The sequence below is a fragment of the Protopterus annectens genome, chromosome 1.part2, assembly GCF_019279795.1.
Source record: "Protopterus annectens isolate FY-2018-M chromosome 1.part2, PAN1.0, whole genome shotgun sequence".
Lineage (NCBI taxonomy): Eukaryota > Metazoa > Chordata > Ceratodontiformes > Protopteridae > Protopterus > Protopterus annectens.
The window spans coordinates 473,418,627-473,441,120 of NC_056727.1; the positions used below are offsets into that span (position 1 = coordinate 473,418,627).

Genomic DNA, 22,494 nt, shown 5'->3' on the forward strand with positions numbered 1-22,494 from the left:
GTGGGGGGAGCAGCATGGAAAGTTTGAGTACGTATGTTTGAATACAACTGGGCAGCTTGCAATGTGCACAAAATAGGGTTTTGCTCACAATTATCTCTCAACTGCAAACCTTAAAGATGAGTTAAAAGTATTTCAGTGAATGGAGATTCAATTTTCTACCTCTCTGCATATGTGCTGTGTCAAAATAAAGAAACTATATTCAGTCTGACAAAAGATTCTCCTTGTATGGTTTATTTTAGGAAGGTATGTTTATGACTTTTCCTTTACACCTTGTAGGGCAGAGTCAGGCTTAGTGCTGCAGCTGCTGGCAGCAGCAGTATATCTAGAGTACTCTGCTGCTTTATTTACACTTTCTGCAAACTGTCTACTGAAATGACTTCCTAGTAATAAGTGACAACTTGCCTGGAAGCAGCCAAGCTATAAGAATGAAGGTTAAAGTTGGTTAATAATTTAAGATAAAATGATAGCTAGCAGTCATGTCGCACATCAATAAGAAGCAATTAAAGATGACCTTGCTTATGAAGACTATACGGTGAGGAGAGTCAACTGATGGTAAAGCCATGCATGCACAAGTAATCACAAAAATGTCAAAACTCTGAGATTTCCATAGCATGATTTATACGGTTCAGCATCAGATCATTCTGGCACACACCTCTAATAAGGTTTAAAAATGTGAACTTCTGGCAAAGGACTCGTTTTGGAATAAGTGGTACACTTTCAGTTGATGAAATGTACCTGTAATGGAGCTGTTCTAAGGCCGAAGGTATAAGACTACTCAAATCACTGGGTAAAATAACTAATGAAAAAAAGACAAGTAATTTGTCAGTTATATAGGTGAGGGGGATACTACCTGAGAAGGAAAGGCTATCACCTACTGAATGGGTGATTTTCCAAGTTAGTAGTCATGTTCAGCCAACAGCCTGTGTACATTAAAAATGTAAAGGAAATGACAAAATCTCCAAAAAAATCTCCAATATTCTCAGAAGAAAATTATACTGATGGGGTCTGAGCCCAAATAAAGGTACTAGAATATTCTTTATGGGATACCTTTGCACATTCCATGCAGTTTCATCCTTAAACTTAAGTTAGTATGCAAAAGATAAACATAACCTGACTCATCCCAACCCCTTCTGCTCTTTCTTGTCAGCTTCATAAAGAATATATACCTTTTACATCTGTGTGTAAATATATTTTATAAAGATAAAACAGTTTATACTATAAGAGTAAGGATGTGGATGTTACAAGAAGCAGCATTTTATAAATATTTCATTCATCACTCTAGTTACCCGATGAATACAGTTCATTTTTGTCTTACAGCCAGACCATATTCTAGCAAGGGAAAAAGGCCTCAAACAAGGCTTAGCATTTTGTCACACTTACCTGTGGGACTTGTGGTGGATCACAACAAATTATTTTTTAATTATTCAGATAAAATACTCCCAAGTATAAACGGGATATTATATTAAGATAAACTATCTGGGATAATTTAGTTTAAATGCTTTTCTCAAACTAATATAAATGCATTTTAAACCCATAATCTTTTGAAGAACAAACCTGTAATGTGGCCTGAACACCAGCTTTAATGTCCCTGTTTTCAGCATCAAACACAGAACCTTTATTGACAGCTTTTGTGAAGGAATAGGATCTCCCCCAGCTGGAAGAGCGCTTGTGTCGAGAATTTTCAGAGCCCTGTTCAAACAACAAAAGAATATCATATTTACTTTTTCTCTCTAGACCTGAAGTATAGACAACTGTTTAACAACGTTATGTAAGATGGTGAAGAAAACTACCACATTTGGTTGGGATTCTTAAACTCTTAACAAATTTGATAACTATAGGCAAGACAGCTCTCCAAAGATAAGCCATACATTCCTACCAAGGCCTATGACATAGAAACATGACTTTACATATATTTATTGTAATTATGACAGCATGATTTATAAGTGTTGGCCTTACAGCACAGAATAAAGAATGAAGAAAGGTACCTGGCTGGATGTTAATACTATTTCCCAATAACTGCAGGAATCAAAGGATGGGTATGCTCAATGGGCTGAGTGCTCTGACTCCAAAGGATCTTTAGGTGCCATTACATCTTCCTCATGTGCCATCATCAGACAAGAAAATGACATACAGCAAAAGGTTTCCAAAAATATTCCTGCTTTGAGTTAGCATCACCTTGAGACAGGAGTAAAGAAATTCTTCATCATTTGCACCCCATGTTTGGAAAAAGGATGTACTGTAGTTTTCATATTACACGGTGACATCCAAGAATCTTTTTTTTTTGTAAAGTAGAATGGATTTCTAGGCATTCCGAGACAGCCATTGGATCTTGCAGAATTACACTATTTTCTACATGGAGCTGCAGGACCTGCTGAAGCTCTGAAACTAAGATGGTTTGGATCAAACAGTCATCCAGCTAACAGTAACTGTGCACCCCTCTATGCTTTAGGTTTGTGAATACTAGAATCAAGCACTTGATGAATACTACATATTCAAATGAAAGGACAAACCAGGAGACAAAATGGTAGTGGAAATCCCCATCCCAGAATTACTAACTGCGTGTCTTGTGAATGGAGATGCACAGAATAGACATCCTTCATGTTCAAGATGATAAGGAAGGCACCCTTTAACAAAAGGGGGAACAAGGCTCAAATCATCAGCAAATGTAACTTCTGCACTGTCACAATTTGTTTACAGATGAAAGATCCAAAATGGGTATTCGGTAATCTTTCACGTATGGTAGCAAGAATACCCTTTGAGAATACTGTGCATCATCTGCTAAGGGAACTTTCTGCACCGCCTTATTGTCCAGCAATTATTTTAAGTCTGGCAGGGCATACTATATTTGATCAACGTGTTAAAGAGATGATGCCTTCAAAAGGAAGTTTAGCAAATTCTCTTGTATAAGCTGTAGACATCAACTCTACTAACCACATGTCCAAGGTTAGAAGTACGACTCTCTGAAGGCAGAAAATCCCCCTCCAAGGATATTGGACAAGGGGGAGAAACACAGCCTGTTACTCAGCTGATGACATTAACACATCAGTGCTCAATCTGGTGGATCTATCCCTAAACCACTGAAGCTGAACTTTATGAAACTGGTACCTCTCTTTTCAGGACTGCCTTTTTTTTCCCTCTTATATTGCCTGCACAGGACATACCACTCCTGCATGTTCCATCTGCTTTACATAAAAAGGGACAAGAATATGTGGTAATTTCTTAAATATCTGGGGTAAGAAAGATGAAACAGCTGCTTAACAGAGTGCACACACTTGCCCTATTACAGAGGCTTCTTAAAGATTTCCTATGACACTGCATCACAGATGTTAGATTTGTTTCAAAGGATCACTGAGCAAGCATCCCTTTATATCATACGTAAACGGCTGAATATTGAAGCCAAGTGGCTAACTCACGCGGACATCTACATTTATGTTAAGTGTACACAACTTTACTATGTTCTTTGTGTTTCACTGTTGCAGTCATCACACTTGGGTTGATTCCTAAAGCTGAAGAAAAGGGTGGAGTCAGTCAAGAAGATTAGGGGCTGGCTAGGATGCCCTGCAAGACTGCGGTTGCAAAGCCTGCCCTGCATTTGGAGAAGATGGGCAGGTGGTAATTCTTGGTGAAGGTATGAACAGAAGTCCAAGTTGCAAAATCCAGGATATCCCTGGTGGGGATCCCTCTGAGAAAAGCTGCAGAGGTGGTGGTTGCCCTGGTGGAATGCATCCTGACCCCCTTAGGGGTGGTTTCCTGTGGTGTTTGTAGCAGAAATGGATGCAGTGTGCTATCCATTTGGAGATGGTTTGTTTGGATATGGCCTTGCACTCTGCCCCTGCTAAAAAGCCGACTAGCAATTGGTCAGTTTTCCTAAAAGATTTAGTCCTATCCAGGTAGAATCTGAGTGGTCTGTGCATATCTAGAGAATGCAGAATTCTTTCTCCCTTGTTTTGTGGGTTAGGGAAAAAGGTGGGCAAATGAAGTGACTGGTTGAGAGCCACACTGGACACCACTTTAGGCATGAAAGTTAGGTTAGTCCTGAGGGAGACCCTGTCAGCATGGAAAATGAAGGGCTCTACAGCCATGAGTGCTTGTAGCTCTGAAACTCTTCTAGCTGAAGTGATGGCCAGAAGCAAGGATGTTTTCCAAGAAAGGAATTTTAACTCTGCTGAAGCTGCAGCCTCAAAGTGGGGTAGGGTAAGTTTTTCCAACACAAAGCTAAGGTCCCAGGCTGGGGTAGGAGCCATCATGGGTTGCCTTAAATTGTTAGCCCCTCTTAGGAACTGTTTGATGAAAGGGTGTGAGAAGAGAGGTGGCTCTGTGCTGTAATGAGAAGAGATGGCAGAGGCATGAATTTCAATAGAAGAGAAGGATAGGCCCCTGTGTAGTAGGTCTACTAAGTAATCCAGGATGGCAGGTAGGGAGGGCTGTGCTGTTTCAGCTCCTTTAGCCTGGATCCAGGTGCAAAACCTTTTCCACTTGTCAGCATAGGATTTTCTAGTGCTGGGGGAGTCTGGCCTCACGCATAACATCCAGAACTTGTTTGCTTAGGCTGGCAGATGGAGGAGAAGTCAGGGAATAAGCCAGGCTGCCAGGTTCAGGGTCTGCAATTGTGGATGCATGAATTCTCCATTCTTCTGGGTCAGGAGTGTTGGGATCTGAGGCAGGTGCCATGGTGGCAGGCTGCACAGCAGTGGGTACCAGTGCTGGCGTGGCCAGTCTGGGGCAATCAAGATTGCTCTTGGTTTTTCTTCCATTATTTTGAGCAGTACCCTTGAAATTAGTGGAAGAGGGGGAAATGCATAGATCGAGAGGTTTACCCATTGGAAGGATAGAGCATCCACTTTCCAGGCCTTGCTGTGAGGTCCTCTAGTGCAGAATTTGCTGAGCTGGTGATTGCTGTGGAGGCAAAGAGGTCCACCTTCGGGGTGCCCCATTTCTGAGTTACAAGGTTGAAGGTTCTGTGGTCTAGCTGCCACTCGTGTGGGTCTAGCAGGTTTCTGCTTAAGTTGTCTGCCAGAGAGTTTAGGGAGCCTGGAAGGAATTCTGAAAGCAGGTGAATTTGCATGGCTGAAGCAGTGTGCCAAAGGGTCATGGCAAACCTGCAGAGAGGATAAGAGTGAGTTCATCTCTGCTTGTTGATATACCACATCACTGCGGTGGTGTCTGTTTTGATCACTACAGACCCCGGGGAGAGTAGGGGTCTGAAAGCTGTCAGAGCGTGCTGAACAGCTAGCATCTCTTTTTGGTTGATGTGCAGATGTATTTGATTTGGGCTCCAATGGCCCTGAATGCACCTGCCGCCCAGGTATGCACCCCAGGCATAATCGGATGCATCTGTGGTGAGGGTCTGGGCGATGTGGGGTTGTGAGAAGGGAAGACCCTTGTTGTGGTTTCAGGCCGCTGCCCACCAAAGAAAATCTTTCCTTAGAGATGTTATCATAGCTATGATAGTTTCCAGGTCTTGTGAGTGCTGATACCAAAGGCTTTTTAGGAACCATTGTAGTTTCCTCATATGCGGTCTGGCATATGGAATGAGTAGAATGCAGGAGGTCATGAACCCTACAGCTTGCAGGATTTTCCTTGTGGATAACTGGGTTCTGGTGGCTAGTTGAGAAAAGTAGACTGTCAGGTAGGCTTGTTTTTCTGGAGTAAGGAATGCCTTCTTAGATTTTGTGTCCAGGCTTGCTCCCAGGAATACAATTTTTTGAGTGGGGACTAGTTTTGATTTCTTTTCGTTTATAGTATACCCCAGGGTGGTCAGCAGGTCCTTTACAAAGGTCAGGTGCTGTAATAGTTTTTCCTGACCATCTGCCTGAATCAGGCAGTCGTCTAAGTAGGGGTAAATTTGAATTTTTCTTTGCCTGCAAAAAGCAATGGCTGGAGCCAGGCATTTTGTGAAAACTCTGGGAGCAGTGGATAAGCCAAAGAGAAGCACAGAGAACTGAAAGCGCATAGATCCTGCCCTGAAACATAGATATTTCCTGCAAGATTCCCTGATTGGGATGTGTAGGTAAGTCTAGGGTGGCTAACCAAGCATCCTTGGAAAGCATAGGAAGAAGCTGCTGGAGGGTGAGCATTTTGAATTTTATCACCAGGAAGGTGCTTAGAATTCATAGATCAAGGATTGGGCGCCAGGTGCCCCCTTTTCTGTGTACCAGGAAAAGCCTGGAAAAGAAACCTTGGCCTATCTGATCTGGAGGAACAGGCTGTATTGCCCTCATGGAGAGCAGGGAATGGACTTGTTTTTTGGCCTCTGCCCAATGGTTTGGAGGAAGATCTGGGAACCCTTTTGAGGTAGGCAGAGTGTGGAAATAAAATTTGTATCCCTGGGACACTATGTTGAGGACCCATCGGTCGTTGGTAGTAGAGGCCCAGTTGTGTGCATGGGATGGGAATTTTCCTCCTAGGGGCACAAGTAGGTGGGCAAAGGTAAGGGGTGGAGGTGTAAAGTCATTGTGAGTTCTTTCTATATGGGGGTGGCTTAGCACTCACTGTTTTTGAAATGGAGGAACTCCATTGCTTAGATCTCTGCATTCCCTGGGCCTGCTGTCTGGGGGGTCTGCTTGCCCTAGGTTTTGGCTGAGCTGGCCTGGAGGGGGCTGGAAAGGACCAGTGCTTGGAGGGGCAAAGCCTACTGAACCTCAGAGGCTGGACCTGTAAGAAGTCTTTAACTGTCTGCATAGATTTTGCTTTTTCTTCCATCTTTTTTTAAGACCTCTTCTGCCTTGTTGCCAAACAAATTGTCTTTGTTCAATGGTGCATCAAATAGTTGTGATTTGACATGGTCTGGCAAGGTCTGCTCCTTTAGCCAAGCATGCCTTCTAAGTACAGAACCAGTGACTGCTGCCCTGCAAGATGCTTCTAGGGCATCAAAGCCACACTGCAAGGTGTGTTTAGTAACTTGGCTTACAGAACGCATAAGCTCTTGTAATTCTTTATTTTCTGCACAAGCAGGAAAGGTAGATATTTTTTTATTTAAGGAGTTCCATGGTATGTTGCTGGTATTTCAGCATGTAGAACTGACAATTTAGTGCTCTAATGACAAGAGTTGCAGAGGTGTATACTTTTTTACCCCATCTGTCTAAAGCTCGGGAATCCCTGTCTGAGTGGGTGGGATTCTTAGCTGTGGTTGCTTTAATTCCTTTAGGTCCTTAGAAGATGACCTCTGGGTCAGCAGAAGGATTTTTGAAAAGGAATTTGAGAGAGTCAGGGACTCTGTAATACCAGTCAGATTTCCTGGGAGCAGGAGGAAGGGTGTCAGGAGTCAAACTGGATTCCATAAAGACATCATCTGCAACATCCAAGGCAGGAGGAATGGCTAAAGGTCTGTGCTGTGGTAAATCTAAGAATTCCCAGAGTCTTTTTTTTTGGACTGAGGATTGTCCTGACATTCCCACTGGAAATGCGCCCTTAAAGTATGTAGAGTTTCACCAAATGAAAAATCCTCTGGAAGACAGGCAGAAGGAATGGATTCCTCTGCATCTGAATCCTCATAAGCAGATAGGGGCTGCATGTCTTCATATTCAGAAACCCGAGTCATCGGACTCCTGGTCAGATAAAACTCCTGGGGGCAAGTCTCTTTTTCTTTTGGAAGGGGTAAGGCTGGCTTCCCCTAATACGCATGATAAGGTCTTCCGTCATTTTAAGCATTTGAGATTGAGGCATGGAAGCAGGTGCATGCGCTTGGGTCATTTTTTTAGGCGTAGTTCGTACCCTGTGCCTTAGAAAGTCGGTAGTTTTAGAAAGAACTGAAGATGCGAAAGAAGTTGTCGGTTGGTGTAGAGTATCGGTAGTGTGAAGAACTTCCTTGGAAGCCAGTGCCTGCTCAGCAGCGCCGGACCCATACAAGGTAAAGACATCCGCAGGATCTTTAGTCAAAGAGTAGTCTCGCAGCATACTGGACTCCAAATGGGTCTCGGTAGCGGCCTATGAATCCACAGAAGCAGGCATCAGGGGCTGCTAAAGCACCTCACTGAGGACCGGAGAACTGACGACTAGCTTAACGGAAGTGTCGTCTGCAGTTTTGGACTTGTGCGTTCTGTCTTGGTCTTTATCCTTACGTTTTTTCGGAAGATCAGTAGTCCGATGGCTTACCAAAGCCATATCGGAATATGGGGAAAGGGAGCGAAAATATTTAGCTACGATAAGGGCCCAACAACGTGTAGTTCTGGTGTTGAACAAAGCACAAATGCGACAGTGAGGTACGTCGTGGTGTGGGCCTAAACAGGTGATGCAGTAAGAATGGAAGTCTCGGTGTGGTATTTGCTTTCCACAGGCGAGACAATTGTTAACTTTTTCTGACATCGGTTAGAGCAAGAAAAAAAGATCCCCAATGGGGTACTTAGCTTTAGAAGACTTCAACTTCAATTCTGAAATGAAACTCAGGTAGCGGCCAACCGGCACTCATGTGAACTGCTTCTGGTTCGGGCTACTTGGCAAGAAAGACTGATGTAATGGCGTCAGCTGCCTAATTTTATACCACTGACAACCTTATGTCAGTCCGGGAGTGACAGCAACCAACGCAGAAATATAAAGCCTCTGGTATTCGGGCCGACTGAGGGCTACCCCTGGCAGGATAACCCAAGTGTGATGACTGCAACAGTGAAACACGAAGAGCATCTACACAGTACAAAAAAAAGAAGATGGTACTGGATTTTGTGAAATCACTCCCCTTCAACTATTTAAATTTATTGGCCATCCCACTGTATTCTACAGTACCAGAATACAAAAGTGACCACCCCCTTCAATCTATCTTGCTGTTTTAAAAATAGTGACTCTCCACTAAAACTTAACCTTTTAGACAGGTAAAACTTACGTTACTTACTTTCACATCTAACTCCTCTAGTGCACACTGCAGTGTTTAGGGTAAACTATTTTTTTCATCTTGCCTTTAAGCATCCCTGTGACTATCACTTGCTCTAAAACATGCTGGAAAGCCCTAGGAAGCCTTAAACTGATACAAGCACTCAACTCTTCTTGTTAATAAGGAGAAATGTATTGTAGGCACTAAACAGCCTATAATTGCAAAGTACCTTGCTAAGGTAAGGGAAAACAGCTCTTGTACTTCACAAAAAAGAGCACCAAACCAGGCATGTCCAAGGGTCAGCTGCCAGTGATTTCTCCTGCCCACCTGGTGAATCTGGGCATACTAGGGCAATGCAGCAATTGCCTCATGTACACAGACAACCCTCTCCTCCTACCACCCAACACTACAACCTGCGAGAGATGCACTTACATAGCCAAACTGGAAGCAAAGCTCTCACCACCCAAGATTGTGCTAGACAGTCAAGAGAAGAAGGTTCACACCCACACTACATTGCCCTTCTAAACCCAAACCACCAACACCCTCACATAGCAACACTAAACCCTCATATGCAGAGGCCCTTAACAGTAACCTGCCCTATTAACAAGGACCTCCGAAGCTGAAACGCAAACAAACACCAATCACAACCAAAGTGTCACATAGCTCACACCATCAGTGTGCCATTCAACAACAGCCCCCAAGGCAAGGCAATGTACCCAACACTTTAGTTATAGCTGACTCTATAGTCAGGCACACTGACGTCCCACTCACCAGGATGAACAAAGAGAAAATTACAGTCAGCTGCCTGTCGGGTGCTAGGATCCGCCACATAACACATGCACTCAAGTCACTCCAGAACAAGTACAAATATGACTCTGTCATTATCCATGTTGGAGTGAATGACTTCAGACGTACCTCCCTAGGCTACATGAAAAGAGACATGAAGAGCTCTCAGATCATGTGGCCCAGACAGGTATGACCCTAGCCCTGAGTAGCATCCTGCCTTCACCCAGAATGATACCACAGTATTAGGACAAAATGACTGACATCAACAATTGGCTAAGTTTCTGGTGTCATTCAAAGGGGATCCAGTATCTGCCTGCCTGGGACGACATGATCGACAGACCACGATGCTTTGTCAGAGATGGCCTGCACCTGTCGCCCCTGGGATTCAGGTTACTGGTCAAGGCTCTTGCCACCCCATAGTGCCTTTTTTAGGTAAAGTTCAAACAACAAAACCACCACCATAACAGGTACAAGCATGCAAAATCTAAAGGTAATGCTACTCAATACTAGAAGTCTAAACCTCAAAATGCACTCTCGCAAGGCACTCCTAAAAATGGAGAACATTGATATCTGTGCAGTAACTGAGACCTGGTTCAAGGCTCCACAGAGCACCCCTGCAATACCAGGCTACAACTCTTGCCACACTTTTCAGCCACCAAACCAGGACCAAAACACTAAAGTTTGTGGAGTGACCATACTCACCAAGGATATTCACACCAGCAGGCTACTTGCTCAACACAATGCATCTGAAAATCTCCAGGTGCAAATAACACTAGGTAAGACTGCAATCCAACTTGTAGCTTGCTACAGAGCCCCCACCATGCCCCAAGATTCTCATTACACCTTTCTAAACATACTGGAAAATATTAAGATACAACCAAACACCCTAATACTGGGTGATTTCAACTACTTTGCCATTAACTGGGAAAACTACTCGTGTACCAACAACCTTTGCCCAACGGTTCTTGGAATTCATAAATCAACTAATCATAGTCCCACCAGGGGCTCCAATATCCTATACCTGGTCACTGCCAACATGGGAAATCAATGCTCCACACCTATGGTCATCCCCTCGTTGGTCAGGTCTGACCATAAGCTAATCACCCTTGACATCCACATCCCTCCTCCACCCCCCCAAGTAAGGAAACTTCCATAAAAAAACTTCTCCAAAGCCAATTCATGCTACTCAAGTCAGAAGTAACAAACTTCATGACATCCATGCAGACGAGAAATGAAAGTTCGACTGCTGAATCCTACACTAAGACACTGTACAAGCACATCCACTAGTGCATGACTCATGCCATCCCAAATAGAACCAAGACACTCTCCTCCAAAAAAATGGAAGTCAATCTGGTGGCCCCCTGTCATAAACAAACGTTACAACAAAAGGAGGAAACTGTTGCAGAAAAGAGGAAAATCCCAGGATGCAAAAAACTCCCTTACCAGCCTCAGTAAGAAGCTGAGATCCCTCATAAAATCCTCCTAAGCTAGTTACGAAAATAAAATTGCCAAAGATTCCTAAGACAACCACAAGGCATTCTATAGCTATGGCAAGAATCTAAATGGCAATGCTCAGATCTGCTCTGAGCTACAACAGAATGGCATTAAACATACTTATCCCAAGGATATTGCCAATATCCTGGCAGACTGATTCAGTGCCAACTTCAGCCCCCTCTCACCCCCTAAAGGGCCCATCTCAATACCAAACAATTGCCAAATTCAACGGCCACACAGGTAAAAAACGCACACTCCAAAGCTAAGAATAAAGCATCCATAGGATCAGACGACATCCTGGGCTGTGTACTACATGAACTACAAAATGAGCTGGCACCTCACCTAAGTGTCATGTTTAATCATAGCCTCACCTCAGGCTTCGTGCCCACTGAGTGGCGCACAGCTATAGTTATCCCACTCCACAAGGGGGGATCCACCTTGGATTCTGGGAACTACCGCCCCATCAGTCTGACCATCCTTATCTGCAAGGCCATGGAACGTATTATCATGGAACTTATAAACAAAGACAGTAGCAACCTTCAAACACTGGACCCCACCCAGTTTGGGCTTGTGAAGGGCTGATCTTGTCTCCTGAACTTGATTGACTTCTTCAAATCAGTCTCCAGAGCTGTGGACAAGGGTAAGGCAGTCCACACTGCCTATTTGGACCTCGCCAAGGCCTTCGACACCATCCCGCACTCTGGAATCACAGATAAACTTACTAAGCTGGGCATTAATCCCTACGTCACTCGATGGGTTGTCAACTGGCTTACTGACAGAACCCACACTGTAAAAGTAGCCGACTCCAAATCCAGCTCAAGACAAGTGACAAGTGGAGTACTTCAGGGTTCAGTCCTGGGACCGCTCTTGTTTGGCATCTACTTCTCTGAAGTACAGGCCAACACTAAGGGACTCTGGCTAACAAAGTTCGCAGATGACTGCAAACTGGGAGCCATTAGTGAATCCCCAAATGATGTGGATATTCTACAAAAGGCCCTTACAGAAACAGATGTTTGGTGCCAGAGCCATGGGTTCAAGCTCAATGCTAAGAAATGTACAGTTATCCCCTTTGGGAAAAACATGTACCTGTGAATTACCACAGAGGTGGCAGTACACTAAACACTTAAAGTGTGATAAGAGACTTACGGACACAGGTGGACAGTGGTCTCACCTTCGATAACCACATCGCCACAACAGTCAGGAAATCCTTCTATGTGGCACACCTCATCACTAAGGGCGTTTCATCCAGAAAAAAGGAGGTCATTGTCCCACTGTACTCACCCTCATTAGACCCATTATAGAATGCAATGCACCATTTGGTATGTACCTCTCAAGACATCTGCAACAACTGGAAAGGCCACAGAAATACCTCACTAAAAGAATCACAGGCCTAAAGCAGATGCCCTATGCTGACCATCTAAAAAAAACTCCTGCTATACTCTATCGTATATCATCTAATCAGAGGCGATCTCTGCTTAACATACAAGGCCATGTCAAACCCAGAGCTGCTGGACATGCTACACTCAAAGAAATACCAATCCCTCAGAGCCACACGCTCCAGGGATCTAAACCTTGTCATCACAATGAAAAAAAACATGCTGGAGGGATAGGTTCCTGACCCAAAGACTCCCCAGACTCTGGAACAAACTGTCCATACATGTCAAGCAGAGCGCCTCTTTGGCCCTCTTCAAAAGGAACCTTGACGATTGGATGGGAGATAGGAAATTTCCCCGGGGATCACGTCAGTCACCCTGCTAGACAGGGGTCCAGGAAGTAAATATTGTGGGAAATAATAGCCAGGGAATTGTTATGGCTAGGTTTGTATAGGCCCTAGGGCCGATAGCCTAGTACCATAAGGTTATGCTTTTTTCTCTCTCTCTCTATCACTCACAGCCATTAATGATAGCTTTTAAGAAATGTAATAATACTGACATTCAACCATATCTTTCTCTCCATTCATCTGATGAATGTCTTGAAGAAAAATGTGGAAAACCCCACCGGGTACAGTACTAACCAATAAGAAATGACCATGAAATGAGTCAGAGACTGGTGTTCAGTTAGCCAGTCTCTGCACCTACAGGAAAAACACAGCAATGGGGAATGAAACAAATAATTCTACAAAGCTGCAGGACAGCAGGTATGGGAAAGAGGCAAAAAAAAAAAAAAAACCTGTCAAGGTTTGTTTGGACTTGTCTAGAAATGTGCTAAACCTGCAAATGGCAGACATATAAAAAGGGCTTATTTACTACTTTACTGTTTGCTTGCTAGTCAGCACTGTGGATTGATCCAAAGGTCCTAAAGTATCCCAATTACTCAATGCAGTGGGAAAAAGTAGATAAACCACAAGTCAACAGGTCTTTCAGATAAAAATCAACAAAACACATTTTTAACAAGAATATATCAGATAACATTAAGTAATAAACATGAGACTATAACATCAAAAAATATTAAGTAGTAAAATAAAACTATAAAAATAGGATCTCTAAAAGGATGGCTTATATTCCAATTTTTAAATACATTAATGACATAATTATTTATTTGTCTTTTTGAACTGAGCAAGGCTCATTTTCAGCCGAGGCATGGGGTAAAAAGCTCTAGCAGATATATTCATGACAAAACAATTTTTTTACAACACATTATATATTGAGAGTTATGAAGTCATCTAGATGCAAACAGGCAATTTTTTGGTAGTGATTTTACAAAGTTAAAACAGGTATTTCTCATGTGGTGAAATTATATATGAAATTAAATTTGAAGTATAAATCCTTTGGTATGCAAATGTTTATGTGCAGCATATTATATAGGACCTAAGAGATTATAGGTAAGGAGGGTTACACTTTAGATGTTAGGAGTGAATAAAACTGAGGTAAGGAGTTTGAAATAGTAGTCGATAGGTAGGTAGACAGAAAAGGGAGAGAAGCAATGATTAGCTGACGAGTCAAGGATAGTGAGATATTAGAATACTAGTCTAGAAATTAAAAATGAGATGCAATTTAAACTCATGGTATAGCACTGGCAGACAAAGGGGTAGGTTAATGTATAAGGAGGGATAAAGAATACTGGAGTTTAGAAAAAAGAAAGGGTCTGCTGTGAAGGGTATAGTGGAAGGACATTCCTTTTAAACATTGTTTCAGTTTAGTCCAAAATTCAAAGAAAAAGAAGTTATTTATGTACTCTTCAGCTGGTCTACCCACCATCTCCCCCAAGAAACTATAATTTTAGGTGATTTCAATATTGACTGGCAATCCTGTTCTGGCAACCATCCAACCCATCATGTAAACCTTCATGGCTTCACCCAACTAGTCCAGTCGCCAACCAGGATAAATAAAAACTCCAGCAAGCACACTACCCTGGACTGGATACTAGTCAGTAAGAGCCCCCAGTCATATATAACAGGCTGCTTATCAGATAGCCTCAGTGATCACTCCCCAACATTCCTACTCAAAAATACCTATACCAAGCTAAACCTGTCATCTACCATCAAAATACATACAAAACTAAACTTTAACCCACTCACATTCATCTCATCACTCAAAGAATGTAACTGACATCCTCTAAAGTACCTCAGTCTTGATGACGCTGTTGAATTTTTTAATACTACCTTCCTGAGCATCCTTAATTACCATGCCCCCATAAAATGTTCCAGAACCACAGCACAACCTTCCCCATGGCTACAGAAAACCACTAAGTCACAAATGAAAAACAGGGATAAAGCCTGGGAGCACTGGCGCAAAACCAAAACCCCCTCAACTAGACAGAAATTCCTAGAACTATGCAGTCAAAAAGCTAATAAAACAGGACAAATTCCAATACTACCAGTCAGCCCTAGACTCCTGCCAACACAGCCCCAAACAATTCTGGTCCTCCATAAACTCCATCCTCCACCCCAGGTAAAGTCAGTACCCCTCTTCCTAACATCCCTCACTCCTCCGAAAATATTGCTACCTCACAACACACACTTCACACAAACCATACTATCACTAGCTAAACAACACAACCCCCCTCCACTCCAACCCACATCTTCAACTAGTAATCTCCCCACTGCTTTCTCTTTTTCTCCTGTACCTACCTCCAACATAAAAAAACTCTTAACTAAACTTAAGCCCACCAAATTAGCAGCGGACAACCTCCCAAGTGAATACCTACAAATCGCAGCTGATGCTCTGGCCTACCCAGTATCCATCTTGATTAACCGATCCCTGTCAGAAAGTTACGTTCCCACACTGTGGAAAGTATCACATATAATTCCCCTCCACAAAGGCGGCCCCTCCACAGAACTAACCAATTACCGCCCCATAGGTATTCTCTCTCCTCTCTCCAAAATACTAGAGAGATGCATACACTCTCAGGTCTCAGACTACCTCCTTACTAACAACCTCCTTTCCGATACTCAACATGGTTTCCGATAGCACCACCACTGCCTTACTCTCCTTTACTAACACTATCCTTCAACATAAAAACAATGGCCATCTCTCCTCTGCTACTTTCCTAGACCTATCTAAAGCATTTGACATGGTCCCACACAAACAACTTATCTCTGTCCTCAATAACCTATCCTTCTCTCAATCAGTCACCAACTGGTTTCAGAGTTACCTGTCTGACCGCCAATGACACATCTCCCCAACTACCTGTCTCCATCCTAGGATCCCTACTCTTCTCTGTTTTCACCAATAATCTAGCCTCTGCCACCAAACATGGCACACTCATACAATACGCAGATGACTCAACCATCATCTGCTCAGCCCAGTCCCTACCCAAACTGCAAAAAGTCACACAGGAAGCCTTTTCCTCTGTTGAAACTTGGTTATCCGATGCCCAATTAATACTCAACCCATACAAAACTAAACTACTCATCTTCCAACCCACCAAACATACTCAAAACAACACTCAATTTAACATCACAGCAAAAGACAACACCACTACATACCCAACTGAACACACAAAATTGCTAGGAGTGGAAATAGACAATAAACTAAAATTTGACATTCACATATCCATGACCATAAAAAAAGTCCACAAAAAACTAGGAGCGCTATACAGAAATAAGCAACTTCTCACCAAAACAGCAAAGATTTCAGTAGCAAATTCCCACCTTATCTCCACCCTACTTTATGTCTCTCCAATATATACCAACCAAAGGCAATGCAATCTAAACAAGCTATAGACCTGCTACAAGAAAATTGCCAAATTCGCCACAGGGGCATCCTACCATAGTCACCAATGTCTCTCACTTGCTGAACTGGGATGGCTTGAACTCCCTCACCTCCTTCAATGGTATCAACTCTCACTTGTCCACAAACTAGTAAACCATCCACTAAATGTCCCATCCCTCCAGAATCTACTCCAACCCTATCGTACCACCAGACCACTAAGATCCAGCAACAAAAATCACTTGCAGATTGCTAAAGCGAATAACTCTGCGGGTGAAGCACTATTCTCTTGCGCCATAGCCAAATTATGGAACTCCCTCCCACCCACAATTACTTCCGTAACATCATGCACCCAGTTCAAAAAACTTTACTAAAAGCGCACCTAAAATCATGCTGGCTATGCCCTTGCAACTCCCACTCTAATATCACCCACCCCATCTAACCGCTATCTTTCTTTCCACCCCACTAACTACCTTGATTATAGCAAGCTCAGATGCTCATAAGCCTAGTACTTGTACAGCAGGAACTTCTTATTGTAACACTTGTTAATGTCCGTTATGTACTTCGCAGATAAAGATTCTAGTTGTCTACTGATGTACTATGTTCGTCATCTGTAAATATGTTTGTAATTAATTGCTATGTTAATCAAACTGTTAATCGCTACGTAATCCAATGTAACTACTGTCTATTTTAACTGTGGAGCTTTTCTCCCCGGGCGTCCACTGAAAATGGACCTACGTTCAGACACTCCCGGTCAACAAATGTAAATAAATAAATAAATAAAAATAACGTTACATCTGTGTTGTCCATTTTCAGTCTTCCTCAACGTGTGGGTTCGGTTCTAGTCCTAGGAACTGACTTGGCCGCTAGAATAGCTCGTGGGAACCCAAAACTCTCAAGCTCATCCCTTACCCACAATGCACCTATCCAATTACCTCAGATTGAGTTTGCCAATAGAAAAGACAAAGACTTTCATGTAGACTATATCTAGAACTGCAAAATATACCAAAAAAGGTAATAATGCATTTGTCACCCGTTCTTCCAGAAGTCAAGGATAGAGGGTTGGCGGGGGGGGTTTGAGGAAGAATGAAAATGGACAACACAGATGGAACGCTATGGTGCTTACACAACTTCTTTATCCAATGATGTCAATTTTCATTCTATCCTCAACTTCTGGGACACAGTCCCCAAGTGGACTTAAGGATGTTTCTAAGCACCATTGAGCTGAATTATGCTCTACCTCTGGAGACCAGATCCAATTTGTAATGAGTAATAAAGGTATGGGGAGTAGCTCAAGTTGTACCTTGACAGATATCATCCATGGAATCTCTAGAATGGAATACAGCTGACGTTGCTACGGCCCTGTTTGAATGGACTCGCAAGGGTTTCCACAAGGAAACACCAGACTTGGTATAGACAGACGAGATGCAATTAGTGACCCATCTGGCTAAAGTTACTTTGTTTACAGGTTTCCCTAGTCTGGCACATGAGAAGGAAACAAATAACTGGTCTGACTTCCTGAAATCTTTTGTTCTGTGAAGACAGAATCTTAACTGTCTGTGAAGATTATTGCAAATATAAGCAATATTCACCTTTGTTAGAGAAGCTGGGGAAGAACACTGGCAGGTTAATACATTGGTCGATATTCATCTCTGAAACCACCTTAAGCAGAAAAGACAGGTTGGTTCAGAGCGAGACTCTTTGTGAAAAATTAGGTAAGGTGGTTTAGAAGACAAAACGTGAATCTCTTGTTACAGAAGTTACTGCCACCAAGAAAAGAGTTTTCCAAGACAGGAACTTAATATCGCAATTATTAGCTGGTTCAAAGGGAGATTGAGTGATTGCTTGCAACACCAAATTCAGGTCCCAATGAGTAGTAGGATCTTTGTAAGGAAGCTTTAAAAGAAGAGTACCCCTCAAAAAGGCAAAAGGCTTTGCAAAGCTTGTGAGAAACAACCAAGGAGCCTTGAAAGCCAATGGGAAAATTGCATACAGTTGCTAATTGTACCCTGGTCATAGAAGCCGAAGCCCCTAACCTGGAAAAGCAAGGCTAAAAACTGTAGAATATTATGAATCAGAGCCGAAAAAGGTTCATTGCTATTCTGGAGTGGCCAATGTGCAAATCCATTCCATTTACTAAGCTAAAGCTTTACTGTGGAAGGTTCATGAGAAGATAACAGTATGTGTCAGACAGGGGAAGAGAGCACAAGTTATCTGGTACTAATGGAATTGGAGAAACCAGGCTGTCAGCTTGAAATTTGAAATGTCTGCATGAACCATGCCTGTAGAGTAGGACAAGAGATCTGGAGTTGTATCCAGAAACCAAAGCTGTCGGATTACATGAGGCCAAAGGAAGGGGAACCAAATATGTCAAGGTCAATAAGGTGCAATGAGGATAACTGTGCTCTCCAACCTGATTGCTTTCTGTAGGAACTTTGGAATTAATGGAATTGGTGGAAAGGCAGGGGGACGGGGGCCAACTGTGAAGACGTGCATGTCTCAGTAACTCACCCTCTGGGAAGATTAGAGCAAAAAAGTTGCTGCACTTGCTATTTAGGGGGCAGGCAAACAGGTCACAGCATAGCTGACCCCATTTTCAGGATATCCTTTCCTACACTTTCTGATTGAGGGACAACTAGTGAGGTAAAAGTATGCACCTGCTCAATTTGACTGCTATCACACTGGACCTTCCCAGAATGTGCATTGCTATGAGAAAACGGTTGGATGAGATCGCCCACTGCCACACTCTGAGAGCTTCTCGAAACAAAGGGTAGGATCTGGGTCCTTCTTGTTTGTTGATGTACCAAGCTACGGACATGTTGTCCATCTGAATTGCAATTGCTCCCAAAGGGACAGCATCCTGGAAGGCCTGCAACGCTAAAAGCACTGCTCTCATCTCTAGGACATTAATGTGAGAATTGGCTTCCAAGGTTTTCTATTCAAATACAGCTTATCAGAAAGGAATCCTCCCATCTTAATTCTTACCTACAATCCTACATACATCTCCCTAATTAACCTTATTACTGTATAATGGAATGCAAATGTGTCCAATGCCTTATTCATAGAATCCCAGCTTACCCTATCAAATGTTTTCTGCACATCAACACCCAACAACAACAGTGGTATTTTCTTACATTCTACTTCCCTCTGGATCATCATTGTTGCATTAGTGTTGTCAAATGTCTGTCACCTCTCCAGAAAATCACACCGAGCCACATCACTCAGTTGTGGCAACACACTTTATAATCATGGTTTGAAATTGAAAGGATGTATGTGAAGCTGGCTCTGATGGGTCTTGACCCTCTTCCAGTAATACAGCCATCACAGCTTTCTTCCAAGATGCTGGTGTTTCCTCTCCTTTTAAAATACTGCTAAACAAAACCTTGTAGACCTTTATCACTTTCTTCCCTCAAAACTTCAACTTCTTCAGGAATGTAGGCTGACCATATATCACAGATTTTACCTCTTCTCCTCGTCTTAACAATTTGTTCCTGAGCCTCATCTTCCTCTAACTTTGGCATAATTACATCTTCCATGAATAATTCCAAATGTGCTTTTTCTCAGTTTCTAAGTTTATACAAATTTTCATAAAATGCCCAAAACACCTCTAATACTTCTATAGAAACTCTGATAATTTGTCTTGTTATAGGCTCCATAAAATCTGGTGACAACCCTTTCTACTGTCTGTGGCCCAAGTCACTGTGTGAAACTTTTTTTGTGCCATGGAATCATCAAAAATAGCTGCTTAACAAGCTTTCTAAATATATGCATATTATCCAAATACTCCTTTATTTTCCCTTTAGCACTCTGCAGTTGTGCCACTTCGTTTTGTCAGACTCCTCTTTTTCTGAAATACTTTAAACTTTGTCAGCCATTCTAAACAGTTCCTATTAGCTCTTAACCATATCGCTTCTTTTATTTCTAACCTAGTTTTAAACACCATTTTCATTGTATCCCACGTAGTAGCTATCCCTTCGGAAGATATTCACATCTTCCCTAATAACTCTCAATTTCTACTACACATTTCTAACATCCTTCTCTTTTTAATAGGTATGTAGGAAAATGCCTCTCTCATATTTACTTCATCACCCTGTACTTCTATCACACTTTTTATCACAGAATGATACGAAATGGTTACTGCATGTGTGTCGAAACTTTCAATTAAATGTACATGCTCCTCTGAAATACAGTTTTGGTCTAATCTAGTTACAGTTCCTTGGGGAATAACATGCAAATTCTGAGTTCCTACTACTGAATTCACATCTTCCACACCAAATATTTTCATAAACTTAATAAAAAATCTACCCTTTTTTGTTGCATTTTCTCTTCTAGGTCCCTCAGATACATCCACCCTACTACAAATCAAGTTCCAGTCCCCACCTACAAATTATATTACCGGTTGAAAGCAGATTATTTTTCACAAAACTTTAAGATCCGTAAGTGCAGTTTTGGGTACCCTCCAAGATGTGAAAAACAGCGTGCATGCTTTCAGATAACATTAATGTTTAGCCCTAAGAAAAAAAAGTGCAGTGGCTACCTTTAAATAAACTAAACTGTGCACTGTTCTATTAAACTCATGTAAGTATTAAGGCTGCTGGGTAGGCTAGTATTTCTGATTGACTTCTCCAATTTCAGACTATTTTTACTGAACTGTTTTGCCACTATACCTTTAAATATTGTATTTCTCACAGCAGAGTGTGTTAAGAATACTTACACCTGCGGACATTTTATCAGCAATGGAAAAAAACAAACACCTAACATCTTTGCATGAATCTTTGTACATTAACAATGTGGAGAGTCCTCCTGGTCACTTGCTTTCAGCTGCAAACATCATGTCTCTCACCAAGAGCATTTGCTAATGGAAAAATAAGTTAACAACTCCACATATACAAGAAACTCAGCATTTTCCATGCCTTTCATCTCGTCTTTTAAGCCTATGTGTTTACAAATTGTCCACAGTTCAAGCCAATTACATTAATCTAGACATCCACCCTGATAAACACAAGGAAAATTATCTTAACTCTACATGTAATAAAATCAGTACACTATTACATCCAGCCCACACACCAAGACCATATTATATTAGCTTACACTTGTTTTTTTCCAGCTTTATCTTGATACAGTGCACTGCCTATGTATCCTATAACTAAAAGTGGTTGTTTACTTTACTATTCTAATGTAACAATTGCAGAAAAGAACCCCACACATTTACAATACCCTTGACTGCATACTATACACATCTGCTTTACAATACAACATTCAATTTACATCATTGTTTTATACAAATATTAATAAAACAAGAATGGTTTTACTTGCAGTTTTCCCCATAGTGTACTTCTAAACATTAATTACAAAGTAGGGCATATATTAAACTTGCTAGTGAACTGTAAAGCAAACAACAAAATGCCAGACTTCCGCAACCACTTTTTCTTGCAAAGCTATTTTTCACAAATGTGACTAATGTTTTATAGTACTTTATTCCTTAATTTCAGTATTTCTGGTCTTCTTCCTAATCATCACCCATTTCCCATCACCAGACTCTGGTTCAAATTCAATGTATTCCTAATTCTTTTAGTCAATTCCTGTGTTTTATTCTCCCTCTCAAGCATTTTCCTTTGGAACACTGTTCTCTATGAGCTCTATGGTACTTGCTGGCTCACTTTTTGTTGGAAATTTTTTTTCCTCTTTAGCCTGCTCTGCATCAAAAAGGTCTTTGATTCTCCAGGAAAAATATTCTGAAGACAGCGAAATACAGTAGTTTGAATCTCACACCTGGTTCTTGGCACTGGTTGATTGCTGGGATAAACTGGTTTCTCTTTAGTCTGGCATAAAATGGATAATCACTTTCCACATACTGCTGTCGCTGATTTTTAACCCTTTTCACCTTCATAGCTTTGTAAGGCTCAACTCTTTCTGCTGGTATGATTTCATTCTTACTAATAAAGGTTTTGGCTGCTTTTTCATAAACAAGTTTTGGGCATACACACAATGTGCCCTTTCAATTACCAAATCCTACTATGGAATACCAGTCTTGTTGCTTATTTACACTTTAATAAAAGTAATACAGTCTGCTCCTACCAGTTCCCCCTGGTGCAGAAATTCTCAGATTTTCTCTGTGCATACTGACTTCTTACACTTTTTCTGAAGCAGCTCTCCTTGAGAAGCCTCATGCTCAGCCAGCCTCATCTTCATTTCAACTTCTAATTTTACAGTTTTATCGGTACATCTGAATAGCTGGTTAAATCTATTTTTCCAGCTCTT

General features: G+C 41.9%; 1 protein-coding gene across 1 annotated transcript in view; it reads right to left on the bottom strand.

The window, feature by feature from the left end:
* Positions 1–22,494, bottom strand: part of RALGAPA2 (Ral GTPase activating protein catalytic subunit alpha 2) — a 4,189,194-nt gene that overhangs the window by 3,257,865 nt on the left and 908,835 nt on the right. Inside the window, exon 12 of the mRNA XM_044060158.1 lies at positions 1,555–1,689. Within this exon, the coding sequence (XP_043916093.1) occupies positions 1,555–1,689 (135 nt within the window). The remainder of the gene's footprint in view (positions 1–1,554; positions 1,690–22,494) is intronic.